The sequence below is a fragment of the Copadichromis virginalis genome, linkage group LG3 (genome assembly GCF_057382275.1).
Source record: "Copadichromis virginalis isolate Kocher_CV1m ecotype Utaka linkage group LG3, C_Virginalis_male_GT1.1, whole genome shotgun sequence".
Lineage (NCBI taxonomy): Eukaryota > Metazoa > Chordata > Actinopteri > Cichliformes > Cichlidae > Copadichromis > Copadichromis virginalis.
Window position 1 is genome coordinate 27,103,905 of NC_140620.1, and position 15,674 is coordinate 27,119,578.

General features: G+C 43.6%; 2 protein-coding genes across 2 annotated transcripts; one reads left to right on the forward strand and one right to left on the reverse strand.

Annotated features, from left to right (window-relative positions):
* anapc10 (anaphase promoting complex subunit 10) lies at nt 1-3,976 on the reverse strand. Its single transcript, XM_085450183.1, has 6 exons — nt 3,830-3,976; nt 3,180-3,295; nt 2,849-2,939; nt 2,555-2,675; nt 2,385-2,438; nt 1-472 (listed from the first exon to the last, which is right to left on the reverse strand). Exons 2-6 carry the CDS (start codon nt 3,292-3,294, stop codon nt 293-295), a joined length of 561 nt encoding a protein of 186 aa, XP_085306309.1. The 5' UTR covers nt 3,295; nt 3,830-3,976; the 3' UTR covers nt 1-292.
* Nucleotides 3,977-4,020: 44 nt separating this feature from the next.
* Nucleotides 4,021-14,375, forward strand: abce1 (ATP-binding cassette, sub-family E (OABP), member 1). Its single transcript, XM_085450176.1, has 19 exons — nt 4,021-4,156; nt 5,229-5,370; nt 5,454-5,539; nt 5,658-5,755; nt 7,198-7,315; nt 8,109-8,246; nt 8,335-8,404; nt 8,785-8,881; nt 9,004-9,093; nt 9,167-9,288; nt 9,415-9,539; nt 9,922-10,018; nt 10,387-10,446; nt 10,521-10,579; nt 10,820-10,930; nt 11,362-11,504; nt 11,930-12,052; nt 12,132-12,243; nt 13,993-14,375. Exons 2-19 carry the CDS (start codon nt 5,268-5,270, stop codon nt 14,038-14,040), a joined length of 1,800 nt encoding a protein of 599 aa, XP_085306302.1. The 5' UTR covers nt 4,021-4,156; nt 5,229-5,267; the 3' UTR covers nt 14,041-14,375.
* Nucleotides 14,376-15,674: the final 1,299 nt, after the last annotated feature.

Sequence of the window (15,674 nt, forward strand, 5' to 3'; positions counted from 1 at the left end):
TTTATTTTTACCTTTTTATTAACAATCCACAACAGGAAACAATGTGTAGGCACAAACGTTTTTTTATACTGCGAGAGACAAAAAGGATAAATTTAGGAACCAAATTCATATCAAAGCATTCACTCTGTGTGGAAACTCATTGTTAAAGCATGTAAACCAACACTGACTGGGTCTATGACTCTGACTGAACATCTTTAAATATTCAACACTGGCAGCTTCACTGATGTTCCTCTCATTGATAATGATCCAGCTCCAGATATAAGTCTGTTGGGGTTCCTGGGTCACGTCCAGATCACCTGATGGTCCGGTACATCATAAAGTCGACCGTGGTGCATCGTGGGAACTTGCCGATCGAGCTCTCCTCCACGGGTGTGTAAACTTTGATCTGCCTCATGTGCGTGTCTCTCCCGTTCTGGTGGTTGGCCAGCACGGCGATCTGGATCATGAATGTGCTGATGGGCTCGTTTGTGCGCTGAAAAAACACACAAACGCACACACACAGAGTGACCGAGCATCAAGCCACTTCTTTAAAGATACTTATAATCTGCTAATTTTAACTACAACTTTAACCACCGGGAGGCAGCGTTTTACCAGCAGGTGCTGTTCTGTTTAAGTTCAATGTTTCTGTTTTAGGTGCTCCCATTGAGAAGAATGTGCTGCTTAAATAAATATTACAGCAGCAGTCCCCAACCTTTTCTGTGCCACGGACCGGCCTTTAAGGTGTCGCAGATAAATACAACAAAATAAAAGCAGTACCATTACCAAAAAAAGATTTATACATAACACATGGGAAAAGACCCATAGAAACAGAGTTAACCATAAAAACGATGAAAACCATAAATTTCACACCTGAGCCTCAACTCTCCAGTCGGTGGCCCAGAGATTGGGGAGCGCTGCATTCATTAGACTGACTCACTGCTCCATCTTGTGGTACAAACTGGTATTACAGAACAGCACATGCTTTTCTTTTACATTCTGTTAATGTTGTAGTGACATTTTAAACATTTTTAACCATATTTAAACACAAGAATTTACAAAAACGTATCTCTAGCTCCCCTGAGTTGAAAAACAAACAAACAAAACACTCAAGTGTATAGTCACTGTCCAATCATAAGAGCTGTAGGTTACTGCACTTGGTGGCATGTAAAGACCCTCACAAGTCTTAGGTGGAGAAGCGCCGCCTTATTTTTTTGCATTACGTCTATTTTTGCAGGAACAGTGCTTCACAAATTTATCAGACCACCGGCCAGTGTAAGGTTTATGCCACCCTAAATGAACATTATTTATAATTATCAAATTCACTTTTTATGTTTCTGTAATGGTTAAGTCCCCAATGTGTACAAGCAGAAGCACCCAGTGCTCATAAAACGTTCATTTTTAATGCTAATAAATAATTTTTGCTGTTATCCATGCATTTTTTTAAATTTACTGTCTTACCAAAAACAAAGAATAAAAGTGTAAAGCACAATATTATTTTTGAATCAAGATTCCAAATTACATTTATTTGCTTGCATTCATAAAAACTTTTTTATGGTGGTCGAATGTTATGTCTGAGTTCCGGCTCAGGTTTAGGTACAAAAACATGAATTCAGTCATTTTTAATTTTGTTTGTTTGTTTACACGTTTTCTACAGAACTTCTTTGTTCTCTTGATTTTAAGATAAGATAACTCTTATTGTCATCGCACAGTCACACTTTGTACAAAAATACAGTGAAATTAGAAAACTGTCCCCTTTCAGCACTAAACACAACAAAACAACACAATAAACTTTAAAGTGGATAAAAAGTGCAAAGAAGGTATGAATTAACGAATGAATGGTCATTGCACAATGAACATATAATTTTGTTATCCGCTGTACATCATCATAACCACAAACCCTTCTGAAAGCTTACTTCTACAACCTGCACCTCCTTTGAATGCCAACTACACGTCGGCTCAGCACAGACAATGAAGGCAGCGATTAAATGGTTCAGTGCTGATGTTTCCTTCTATAAAAACACTGAACAGTCGCCTGTGGAGGGAAATCTGCACACTTTCTAATCAGTAGGTGTAGTAGTTAACTGCACAGAGACTTTAGTTCCCTGACTTTGGCCATTATGGGAAAGAGTGCAAAATAAGGGCACAAATGTCTCTCTCCGTCTTTCAGTCACTGTGGCTGGGTGTCAGTATTTACATCTACACGTTTATACAGATGGTAAGCCTTCAAATGTTCCACAGTGAGTAAATGACTGGATTCTGTCCCCTGACCGAAGGCTTTACATTCAGTTACACCCTGTCGACCAGAGACAATCAGAAATGCAAACAGAGACCACAGAGCAGGATGTTACAGAGTCCTGTTTTGGTAAAATGCAGCATTTAAAGGTTGGAAAAATATTAATTCTTACCGGATTCATGAGAGAGATGTGAATCCATCCACTGGGCTCCACCATCTCTAGCTGCTGCAGAGGGGAAGACGAGGAAGAGGAGGGTCTGAGTGATTTTGAAACCTCCAGATGAAAACCAGATTATTTTTATTAATTATTTATTTTATTGAGATATATACACTAAGCTTTACCCTGATTTCTTGAAGATTGTGGAAGTTGTTGCCGACTCGCACCGAGATCTTACTCGGGGTGTAGCTCTCGTCTGACTTATAATCAGCATAAATGCACAACATCTTCACTGTCGTCCTCCTCCTTTACTCCACAGGTCACATATTAAAGAAAGTGAATTAATAACAAAGCAAAAGAGTAAGGTTCTGTCAGCAGCAGCACACACAAATAAAATTAACAACACCTTCCAGTTAAAGATAATGTACATTTTCCAGGTTTACTTTAACTTCTCTTGTACAGAAGCTGGAAAACGTTACCTGAACTGTATGTTGACCAGGTGAGGCTGCGACCCATCCGACTGCCAGTAGGTCTCCAGGTTGTCATCCCTTAGCTGATCCACTCCAAAACCTGGACACGTAGAGGGCAAACACATCAGACTAGAATTGATCCCAACGGCCTCTGAAATTGATCCAAACGTGGCAATTGTGCAGTAAGGCAAACTGCTTACTACGCTGTGGATATGCATATGAACAGCTCCAAGGAGAAAAATAACACAATTTCTGAGATTGTGTCCACTTCTGAAAGATGTTTACAGTCATCTGTTCACACAGCAGACTGTATGCAGGGGGGGTCTGAGGGAGTAGTTACCAGGTTTACAGGAAGAGAGGGACCACACCGCCTGGGAGCCAATCTCCCGAACCGTCCCGGTCCGCTCCAGCTGCTTCGGGTCAGCTCCAGGTGGTGTCTTGCTCGGTGTCGCCATACTTTAAAACAAAAAAACACAAGTTCAGCACACTCTGATGGAAAATCTGACGCGTTTTTCTCAAAAGGTTCATGGAGATCAGTAACCTAACACCAACGTCTATTCATGTTTTCGATATTTTAAGGTTTAGTCACACTTAGTAAATACAACTTAATCAACGAAGCAAATATAACTGTATTTTAATAATAAGCTGACCATTAGGTAAAGTTCGGCTTATAAATATCACTACTGGCACCATCTATTTTAACTAGATTATAACCAGACGCAAACCTTTATGCATATTTTAAACATTTCGAGCTCTATTTCCATTTAATAGAAAATACAGAAAATGTAAGTTCTGTTTAGGAATAAGGGGACCTTTTGGTAAACTTCTTCGTCTAAATGACAAAGCTAGAGCATCCATTTCAGCTAAAATGTGACTTATTTGGGAGTTATTTATGACTAGCTAGTCGCCAGCAGCTGACACTTCTCAACTCTAAACGCTCTCAAAACCACTAAAACTCAATCTACGTCACAGTTATTGAAGCCGACTCACAGACGCGTTAGTACAGGTCTCCGGGGTGTCGTGTCAGTGCATCAGAAATACGGCTGCACGTCCAAAATAGTTTAAATCCGCTTCTATTTACACACTTCGAATCTCCCACTTTTTTGCGCCTCAGCGTCGCTTCTTATACACGTCACCAGCGCTGAACAAGCAGTCGCATGCTAACTGCGATACTCCCGCCATCTTTCCTGCCGGCTTCCAGCCCGTGAGAGGAACACGTTGCTGGAAAAAAACAGAAGTTTCACCCCACAGTTTTTGTCTCTAAACGTGTCTTCTCTTCTAATCCCTTCTTAACCGGGTAGCTGGAGCCGGATAAGGGTGAGTTTGCGTACTCATCGCCCTGGATTTTATTGCTTTTGACGTTTTTATTGCCACGGAAACGAGCAGATGTCGGACTGCTGGGCCTCCGCTGCTAATATCGTGAAGCTAGCCGTTAGCATTCTCCAATGAACATCCTAAACTTCGCTTCCACCGGACAAGCGTCTCTTTATAATTGGTCCGTTATCCAGTGTAATTGTATGGTTACAGCTTGTTGGGAGTCAGTCAGTGTGGTTTCCCCTGTTTGCTCGTATTGCTGAGAGACGGGCCCTGAAAATATTGCGTTTTCTTTTAACGACAGGATCATGCGCCAAATTCCATTCGTAAATCTCCCAAGTTATGATGTTTCACATCACTCACCGTAGCAGACAGTCATGAGATTATAACTCCAAGACATTTTTAAAGTGTTTATGGGTAGTTTATTAATTCGGCATATGTATGCACCACAGAACAGCACGTTATTGGAGGAGAAATCCCTAGTTTGAAGCTCGTCGCCACCGCCCGTCATGCTAGAATACAGCTAGTTAAAATAATTAATATTATGAGTTAAATTAATGCCGAACTAAAAAGAAAGTTGGGCACAGATTGTTTAAATGAGCTGAAGCGGGTGTTTCCAGACACATGCTTACAGACGTGAAGCAACGATGAAAGGGCAGAATTTTAAATGGACCCTGGTGTGGCTCGCTCTTCCTTTACAAAAGACTGCAAAGCTCAAATGGGCCCGACTCCTGGGGGCCTAGATACGCACACACCAGACCAGGATCAGAATTAAAGACAGCAGGTATTAAATGCAGCCAGAGGCTGGTTTAGGCAGGAGATTTGCAGCACTCTATTGTTGAATAAAAAGAGCGTTTGTTCAGAAGCGAATGTGTTGTTTCAGCAGAGTTAACATTGTGCATGTGGACGCAGGTTTGACCCCGACTGCTGCACTCTACATTTAGAGACTTTTTGGATGGTTTTGGGCAGCTGCATGCTAATCATGACTCAGTTTATAAATTGTTCCTGTTTCTCTTTGTATGTTTAATCACATTTTCTCAAAACCAGCTCCTCAGATATCAATTTGTTTCTCCAGCTCCACAGGTGCTAACGTCCATCATTCCCGCCCTCAATCATGGCGGATAAGAACACCAGGATCGCCATCGTCAACCATGACAAATGCAAACCTAAGAAATGCCGTCAGGAGTGCAAGAAGAGCTGCCCGGTCGTCCGTATGGGTGAGTGTGGAGATGATCGCACCGACGGCACAAACTAGAGTGAGAGAGAAATGTGTCTAAATGTGAACCGTGTGTGTCTTCAGGTAAACTGTGTATTGAGGTGACTCCACAGAGTAAGATAGCGTGGATCTCAGAGTCTCTGTGCATAGGCTGTGGCATCTGCGTCAAGGTAATCTTGGCGCCTGAATATCTAGCAGGAAATGATCTTTTCAGACTGCTTTTAGTCACAACGTTTAAACTATTAAGAGTGTGTTTGAAGTTTGTTTCGTGACTTTTTCTCCTTGCAGAAATGTCCGTTTGGAGCACTGTCGATCGTCAACCTTCCCAGCAACCTGGAGAAGGAAACCACACACAGATACTGCGCCAACTCCTTCAAACTGCACCGGTACGGCGATAAACCTCCAGTCTGTTTACCTTCACTTCACAGCTGAGCAGTGTTTCCTCTGACATGTTACAAAAACCTCGGGAAACAGGTCGGAATTAAGTTCCAGCGTAGCTGTTATTCTCGGATCGCTCCTTTAGTTCTGATCACCTCCACCATGTGCTATGATTCTAATTTTAGTTAACACTGGTTAATAGATAGTGCTTTCAGTTTTTGTTTGGAGGGTCCACAGATTCTCAGCCTGGAGGCTGCACATCAGGTCAGGTGTGGTTTTGCAGCACTGTCCAACACGGACTTCTGTTGGAACATCTCGCGGGATCTGAGGAGAAACAGGTTGTTTTGTTCACACAAATAAAAGAATCTCCCTGTGACTTTACTACTCCATGGAGATGAAATCAAAAGTGAAGATCGCTCTTTTGATTTCCTGGAGGAGATTTAGGATCCGTGAAAGGGGATCGAGCTCCACGTGATGATCTCAACAGCAAACAGAAGTTTACGTCCACTCGGGTCTACAACCCTGTGAGTGTTCTTCTCACTTGATGCCCTCTGGGTGGAAGCTGGACTCCTCAACTGAGAACCTGCTACTGCTCATAGCTGGAGAGCCAGCTCTGATGATCCAGACAAGTTGATGCTCATTCTCCGTACAACAAGAGGACCTTTAAAAAGTGAGAGGTTGACCTTGGAGGGGAGAATAATAAAAATAATGTTTCAACTGTTAATGATTTTTATGCTTTAAATAAAAGCAATAATCAGCTGCCTCTCCACTGAGGTCCTAACCCAGGGCTGTGATGGTGCTGTCCGAGTCGGTACGACCACCGTACTCTGAATATACTCTGTTGCAGACGCGAACAGCTGGACAGCCGCTGTCCATGTAGTCATTCCTGAGAAGTTGTTGCGTGGTCACTGAAACAGCGGCATTCAAACCTCCGCACAGACCCTCGTCTTAACCGTCTGATGATGACATTTACGTCATTTTATGTAAGCGGACCCTAACGGGCTCATGGAGCTGGACAGAGTAATTCCTGATTAAAGAGAGGCAGCTGAATGACATCGAGGATCGTCACATCATGACAGGAAGCACAGCTCTAGTTCAATACCAGCAATTGGACTTTCAAAATAAAAGCATGGGACGTGACTAATCAGTCTTCAAGTCTCTGAAGTGCACAAACATACCCAGGTAGCCCATCTATGTAAAGAAACACTGCTAAGACTTTGTGTTTAAGTAAGAGCTTATTATTATTATTATTATTGCTCAGCAATGAAGTCATTTTAGAACCATGGCAGCAAAGAAAAGCCGTCAAACCAAAGCAGAAACGCCTGAAAGGAAAGCTGACACTAAATGATGGAATTATTTGATTATTAGCTTATGTTAAAGTCTGTTATGGTGGGTCAAGATGTTTATAGTGTGTGTGTGTGTGTGTGTGTGTGTGTGTGCGTGCGTGCAGGCTGCCTATCCCCCGGCCCGGTGAGGTTTTGGGGCTGGTGGGGACCAACGGTATCGGCAAGTCCACAGCTCTGAAAATTCTGGCCGGAAAACAGAAACCAAACCTGGGGAAGTTTGATGTGAGTGTTCACACGACACACACACACACACACACACACACACACACACACACACACACACAGGCCAGCAGTCATGTTGCTGCTGGCCTGAGAAGATAATGTTTGGGTGGAGTTGCCATTTTTGGTTTGCTGGCCATCAGTTTAGCAACAGGAAAAGATTATGGTGTGGCTCCACCGACCGGTCGGGTAACTTTATCACATGCTCTTCTCACTGCTAACGATGGTTGAGATCTTTAGCCAAAGCCAAAAGGAAATTCTTGACTAGGTTCTAAAGTTCCATTTAAAAACAAAACTCCTCCCTTGTAATTCAGTTTGACTCATTTACTCATGTTGTTCAGCTCATTCATTGTAAACCCACAACTTACTGATACTTTTCTGGAATTTTTGCACTTTTGTTATTAATTTTCTTTAAGTATCCTTACAAATCCCATATTTCCTGTTAGTAAAGTAGAACAATTTGCACATCTGTTCCATAAGACAGATGTGTTGCAAGGAACAGAATTCAGGGACATTTACACAGTAAACCTTTTTGCTTGAAAAGCTACGAACAGATTAACTTGTGCAGGACAACACACCAAGTTATGGTTACATGGACTCTGTCAGCCCAGCTTTGCATGATTCACATTCAAAGTAATGCTTCTTTTTCTTATACTAGGCCTCAGTGCAGACACTCAGTTCATCATCCTGGATCTGATACAGACCCCGGAGTTTTTCACCCTCAGGGATCATTTCCATACATTGACCTCGTTGTCAGAAGCTTTGTGTTTTAATGATCCGTACTTTGAAATCCCAGAATCCTCCAGACTGGCAGGAGATCCTGACCTACTTCAGAGGGTCCGAGCTGCAGAACTACTTCACCAAAATCCTGGAGGACGATCTGCGGGCCATCGTGAAGCCGCAGTACGTCGACCAGATCCCAAAGACCGTCAAGGTTCCCGACTTTTCCTTGAATATATCGTTCCTGTTGGCATGGGCGTTCACTCTGATGGCCGGTTGTAATTCTTCGTCTCCACCTACAGGGGTCAGTAGGGGCCATCCTGAGCAGGAAAGATGACACAGACACGCAGGACCTTGTCTGCCAACAACTTGGTACACACACACACACACACACTCTCTTAATTACAAGCTGAAGAACCTTCATGTGGAAGCGTTTACACGCCGACTGTAAACAGTTTAGTGCCGTTATGAACAAACACAGTCGTGTGTTAGTATTTTTAGGTTGATACACACTATTTACTCTTGTGAGGACCATGTGACACATCACAGTTCATTGGAACAGAGTTATTTCATGGGTCATATTTAAAGAAAGCGTGTGTCTCCGTGTGGAGCTGATAAACCAGTTTGTGTGCAGAAACTATTCCTATTCTTAAAATAAGCGTTTAATCCCAGGGATCTTCCCCCTGTTTTGGATTTTTTTTAATGCTGTGTATAAACAACATTTCTAATTGCATCTCTGTGTTTGTCTGCAGATCTGAGTCACCTGCGGGAGAGGAACGTGGAGGATCTGTCCGGAGGAGAGCTGCAGAGGTTCGCCTGTGCTGTCGTCTGCATCCAGAGAGCTGACATGTGAGGAAACAGCCCGAAAGCTTATTTATTTAATATTTAACAAACGTATTGTTTTGTCTGTGAGCTGAGAGCCGAGCTCGCAGACTGACCGCCGTCCTCTTGTTTCTGCTCTTTTGCTGCAGTTTCATGTTTGACGAGCCGTCCAGTTACCTGGATGTTAAACAGAGGCTGAAGGCCGCCATCACCATCCGCTCACTCATCACCCCCGACAGGTTTGTCACTTCAAAGCTTCGGTTTGATCCCTGGAGGTGCACCGCCGCTCTTAAACGTGATGTTGCGTTGCAGGTACATCATCGTGGTGGAGCACGATCTGAGCGTGCTGGACTACCTGTCGGACTTCATCTGCTGTCTGTACGGAGTCCCGAGCGCCTATGGAGTCGTTACCATGCCCTTCAGCGTCAGAGAGGGTAAAAACGTTATTGCACCACACCTCTGTAAAAGTGTGAAGAAACAAGTGGTGGTATTTGTCCTTAATATCACTGTCGCTAAGTGGACCCAAAGCATGTCCTGATCTTCCTGCATCCTTCCTCCAGGTATCAACATCTTCCTGGACGGTTACGTCCCCACGGAGAATCTCAGGTTTCGTGAGACGTCGCTGGTCTTCAAGGTGGCCGAGACGGCCAATGAGGAGGAGGTGAAGAGACTCAGGCATTACCAGGTCAGTTTATGTGCCTAATCTGAATCACTGCTCATTTGCTTTGGCTCGTTGTTTTCTTTTTGTTTTTCTTCCCCTACCACTTTCATTTCCTGTCACGTTTTTTCTTTTCAAAATAAAAGCTTCGTCACACGGGGCTGTAGTTCTATCTGCCGATTCCTTTTCTTTCTTGAGCTTTTTTGATCTTGTGGGTTTAGAAATGTCATCATTAACCCTTTAAAGCTCACCACAGGACCAACTCCGTTCATTATTGAGATACACAAATTTTTATGAAGTGCAAGAAAATGAAAATAAATATTGTTTTGCACAATTTGCAAAAAAGCAGCATAAGAAAATGAGCCGAGTTGCTTCTTTGTTGAATGTTTGATTGTTTGTTGTTGTTCAGTATCCGGACATGTCGAAGACAATGGGCGAGTTCACGCTGGACATCAAAGGAGGAGAGTTTACAGACTCTGAGATCATGGTGATGCTGGGAGAGAATGGTGAGCTGCGCTGAGGGTTTTAGTCTAAATCTCTGTGGTCAAGGTTTAAAAATGGTTTTAAATTGAACTTTTCAGATGTTTCATTCAGAAGCAGCTTTGGAGGCCGTCACACATTTTATCATTTCCAAGCCAATTTAAAAAAATCTAATTTAAAGGGTGTGAACCTGTAATTTTTCTAAGTCAGTTATTTAATTTCAGAGAAGAAAAGTTGCAAAATATGAAAAATCTCGTAGCTCAGACGAGCTCATTTAAAATGGCACTAAAGGAAAATAATAAAAATATGGATCATCTTGTTTCCTCTGACTGTTTCCCACAAAAATGGAAAAGCTGACACGTGCACGTCTGAAAGTGTGTATGTGTGTTTCCAGGCACAGGGAAGACGACCTTCATCAGGATGTTGGCCGGTGGGCTCAGGCCTGACGGAGGAGGTGAGTCTCTCTCTCTCTCAGATGAAGCCAGATTAAACCGGACGCACCCACTGACCCTGAGCTCTGTCTTTCAGGCGAGATTCCCATCCTGAACGTCAGCTACAAGCCTCAGACCATCAGCCCCAAGTTCAAGGTCAGCTCTCGTTTTCTAACCGCGGACCCATGACAGGATCATCCATCCGTCTGTTTCACAGCTTTCAGCCTGCTGATTGATTTTAGCCAGCAAACTGAATTTACAGAAATCCAGGGTTCAGAGTCCAAAAAGTTTAAATAAAGTTGAACCAGACTTTTACCATTGTTCATATCATGAAAACCAATCTGCAGCGACCAAGGTCCGGACTCTGATGGAGTCGAGTGTGTTTTACGTTTTCAGGGCAGCGTCCGAGCTCTGCTGCACGAGAAGATCAGAGACGCCTACACGCACCCGCAGTTCATCACCGACGTCATGAAGCCGATGCAGATCGAGAGCATCATCGACCAGGATGTAAGAGAGAGACAAACAATTAGCGGCCCTCTAATTAACCTAATGCTAGCCTAGCCGCTTACCCTAACCATCAGCCTCACTGTAACCCTGACACTAAAACCACATTTGGAGTCTCAAAAATGCCCTCGAACTCGCGAGGACAGGCCCTTTGTCCTCATAAGTGACCACAAGTAGAGTAACGTTGTAATTTTTGATCCCCGCAAAGATGTCTAAAGAGGTACACACAAACACACTAACCTGATCTTTGTCCTGGATAAGGCGCCGATCCATCTTTTTCCATTTTATTTTGTTACTTGTGTGTCATCAGACTCAATTTAAACATAATTAAAATAAAATGTAAGGAGACTTTTTGAGCCGACTGGAGGGTAGAAAGCGTTTTCTAATGAGATACGATGAAGACGGGGTGATGAAGCTGCCTGCTCCGCCCACAGGTGCAGAACCTGTCTGGAGGTGAGCTGCAGAGAGTCGCCCTCACACTCTGTTTGGGAAAACCGGCCGACGTGTACCTCATCGACGAGCCCTCTGCCTACCTGGACTCCGAGCAGCGATTGATGGCCGCCAGAGTCATCAAGAGGTATGCGCTCCTCTCCCTGCTCCTCAAGCAGCTCCCTTCCTGTTTATCCTCAAACACAAGCGTCAACGAATCCACAGCGAGCGGCTTAAAACTCAGGATTTCTTTTCAGTTTTACTTTGATACAAAGTCAGACGAGAGCGCGTCTTAATAATCATATTTCAGGTAATCTCCTCGTTTCAGCTTCATTCTTGGACTCTGTGAGTAGCTTTGCATGATTTACAGCTCAACAGTATTTTTGTTATTTGAATGGTTAATCTTTGCAGCGGTGGAAGATGGTAAGAAGTGTCTGTCATGTCTCAAAATATGTAATTAAGAAGGAGAACTTCCACATTGGATGACCTGAAACGGTCTAATTAGAAGGCCTCGTTGTTGTCGTGTGTCTCTGCCCGTGTGTGGCGCTGTTGTGACACGTCTTTTATTCGCAGGTACATCCTCCACGCCAAGAAGACAGCATTCGTGGTGGAGCACGACTTCATCATGGCGACCTACCTGGCCGACAGAGTCATCGTGTTTGACGGGCTTCCCTCCAAGAAGACTTCAGCCAACACGTAAGATGAACCGTCGAGTCTAAGCTGCTTCGTCAGCTCGCCGGCCGCCGCCACGGTAACGTGATGTTTGTTTTTTCAGGCCTCAGGGTCTGCTGGCTGGGATGAATCGCTTCCTGTCGCTGCTGGAGATCACATTCAGGAGAGATCCGAACAATTTCAGGCCGAGGATCAACAAACTCAACTCCATCAAGGTAACGCCACGACCCAACCTCCATGTTTATTTGAATCTTTATTTAAACACACTGACCGTCACACACGGACGGACTCTTGACACGAAAATGCAGCACTGAACTAATAATATTAAAAAGTAACTTCTGGGTGTGGTTTCAGCCAGTCGTGCATTTCCTGATTTTGGTAACCTGTCACAGGTGCCGCTGCAGCCAGTTTGCTGACGCAGTTTATGATTGTAGTTGTTTTTATCGGCGCTTTAGTGACGTCAGTGCAGACGCTCAATGATCGTACTGAGGGGCACCAGTTTGAGGCTTCTCCTCCTCCTCCGGGGTGATGTGGAGGTTTTATGTCAGTGGTGACACATGACGAGTCCTCGCCCGTCAACACCGGTATAAATGATACAGAGCTGTAGTGATTTCATCGTGACCTGTGCCCTGCCTCACAGGTGTCAGGGATGCACAGAGCTCCACGCAGCAGAGTCCAGCTGTGATTGGTGCCGTGCTTCAGCCAGGCGGAAATCAGTTTTCTTCAGATCTGAGAGTCTTACATGACAAAGATGCAGCGGGTAGATCCATAAACTCTATTTATTTTGATTTACAACATTCCTGATTCAACCCAAAGGACGTTTCTTTAAAGCTGATCTAACAAATAAAACCCATTTGTTAAAAAATAAATCAAAGAAACTAAAATACAAATCTAAACCAGTACACTATAGAGAGGGAAAGCATTATTATATATTATAAATATATTTTTAATGAATATATTTAGGTTCAGGCTCATTTCCAGCTCCATGTTTTTATTTCTTGGAGACCATTAGCTTTTCAGGTCAAAAGAATCCTAATTTATCTTGGTTGCACATACTCATGCTGCAGTGTGATTTGCTGTGTTTTAGTCCATTGTTGCCAGGCAACAGGATGACATATGTCATGCATAACAAGTTTTGTATCAACAAGTTTTGTTGAAATTAAACCGATGCGATGCTGTTATAAAGTGTTGCGGTGCATAAATACTCCAAATGGGTCATTTTAGCCCACTGGAAGGTGGTTGCTAGGCAACAGGATGACATAATATGTGATAAAGATGAAGCTGCGTACACGCTGGAAGCGACAGGGCGACCAGAGATCATAAAGTCAGTGACTTTCGACGAAATAACAGCTGGTGCAACGAGGAGGGTGGGAACCAAAATAGACTTGACTCAACTTACAGGCGAGCCAATGAGAGCGAAGAACACCGCTGACCGACATACAACCTGGTAGTAAAAGTGTTAGAGAGTTACCTAGGCAACTGGACCCTGGAATGTTCTCAGGCAATCAGTTGCCGGCTTCAAGGCGACGTGCAAGTTTGCAGAGACTGAGGACTTTTAGCTCCGCCCCTTCAAGCAAACGTTTTTTACGATTCACTGTTTTTGCCCAAAGCCTTGGATTTGAGCAGACGGTTCTAATCTCTTGACCCGCTCAGAGGCATTTAGTATTTTCTCTTAATCTGTTCAAACCCGAGGAAGCATCACAGTGCTCCTCCGGTTTCACTGAAGGCTCTTCTACCGTTACATGTGATCACTTAAGAGCTTTTACTGTGCTGAGCTGCAGTCGTCCACTCAGCTGTGGGGTTATTTAGAGATAATAATTAGAAAGTGTAGCCCTCCCAGCATTATATATGCTGCTGCACTACATGGAAATCTTTATGTAGGGGGGTAGACAGAAAAATCCAAACGGTGATGTCAGTGAGGAGGAATCAGTCCGACCTTTGACCTCTGCCTCATCTCTCTGCAGGACACGGAACAGAAGAAGAGTGGGAACTATTTCTTCCTGGACGACTAAGACCCACCTGACCAAAGGCGACTACCCAGCCGCATCTTGGAGCGGGCGCACGCTCAAGCGTTATAACCTCAACATTTCATGGCCGGCCTGCCAAACAGCAGACATATTAAAACTTTAAATAAAAAAACATTTAAGAAAAACAAAGAAACATCAGCCTATATGTACCGGACTGCATTCAATAGCAAGCAATGTTGTGAAGTGTTTAAAAAGTGCATTGCGTTGTGTGTGTGTGTGTGTGCGTGCGTCAGGCTGAACACGCTCGGCTGAATTCAGAGGCAGCGAGAATATTTTAACACCCGTACATTTACAATCAGAATAAACTGATGCTTCCTGAACCAGGAATGCTCCGTGTGTGTCTTTGTTTGTAAACACCTTACAGACTCGAGGCTAACACAACTCAATTCAAGTTTTATTCACAAAAAAGATAAAGACCCTACAACAACACAGAGGAACCCCCCACAATCATATCACCACAAACGCTTTGTGACAATGGGAAGGAAAAACACTCTTTTAACAGGAAGAGACCAGCAGGCTTGGGGAGGGACAGCCATCTGCTGTGACCATTTGGGGGTGAGGAGCGGAACAGAGAGTGACAACTATTCAGACTGTGCTAGACACCCACACGCAATTTAGATTCACTAGTTAACCAAACCAGTCACTGCAAGTGTTTAGACTGGAAGTAAACCAGAGTACCCAGACACACCCCAGGATTTGAGCCTTGTTGGTGTGAGGCAGCAGTGCTAACTGCAGACACCTAGGAGCTGAAATATGGTTTAAAAGCATTTTCATGAACTCTACACCCTTTAGATCAGAGGTGATCAATCAATTCTACAAAGGGGCCACATGAGAAGTTGGGACTGTTGTGGAGGGCCTCACCAATAAGTTTGTTTTTTTGATAGTTGCAATTTACGGACGTTCCCTAAACACATCACGTTTTAGTCACGGAGAAAGGGCAGCTATAAATAAACAACTAGTGTATGCCTGTTACTGCACATGGTGTGCAGAGACCGTCATGTTTGTTTCATGTTAACCGGATGATGTTATGATACATATCATCCTGCTTCCACTGGGTGGCGCTGTAACTGTGACCTGTTATTGGCATGTTGAGGTCTCCAGAGTAGAGATTAAACAATGTGTGGGGTTATTTCAGCGTTTCTTGTGACGGCATGCAGTCAGTGGCCTCAGGGTGGATTCAAAGCAGGCCTCTGAGTTAGCCTTGTGGCAGACAGAGAAAAGGAAATGGTAATGTTTGCGGTGACTTCCTCCTTGACTTATCACTGTCACAAGAATTTCAGAAAACTTGGCATTGAGGTTATGGTCACTGAGATTTTTAGTATGAAACTCCTACGTTCCCTTGTTCTCAAGTTGAGCCTGCCCAAAAGTGACATTGAGCTAAGCCTTTCAAAACAAGGTAGTTAATCAGAGATTTCATTGCATCATTTAAAAACTGCACATTGTACTTACTCATGTTATCTTTGTCTAATAATAAAGTTTGATGACCTGAATCAGTTCTTCACGGCACTTCACTGAAGTTTGTTGTGCATTGCAATAGTTACTACGATATGCTAATAATATGCTAAAAGATTCTGAAATTTTATTCACCCAAAAATCAACCAACAGCTCCAGAGGCAGCA

Excerpts from the sequence above, each read along its gene's own strand:
- abce1 (XM_085450176.1), top strand. The coding sequence starts at position 5,268 with ATGGCGGATAAGAACACCAGGATCGCCATCGTCAACCATGACAAATGC. Across the intron at positions 5,540-5,657 it reads GCTGTGGCATCTGCGTCAAG|AAATGTCCGTTTGGAGCACT; the intron begins GTAATCTTGGCG and ends TTCTCCTTGCAG. Across the intron at positions 8,247-8,334 it reads AGATCCCAAAGACCGTCAAG|GGGTCAGTAGGGGCCATCCT; the intron begins GTTCCCGACTTT and ends CTCCACCTACAG.
- anapc10 (XM_085450183.1), bottom strand. The coding sequence starts at position 3,294 with ATGGCGACACCGAGCAAGACACCACCTGGAGCTGACCCGAAGCAGCTG. Across the intron at positions 2,940-3,179 it reads CCTCTCTTCCTGTAAACCTG|GTTTTGGAGTGGATCAGCTA; the intron begins GTAACTACTCCC and ends CTACGTGTCCAG. Across the intron at positions 2,676-2,848 it reads CTGGTCAACATACAGTTCAG|GAGGAGGACGACAGTGAAGA; the intron begins GTAACGTTTTCC and ends TGTGGAGTAAAG.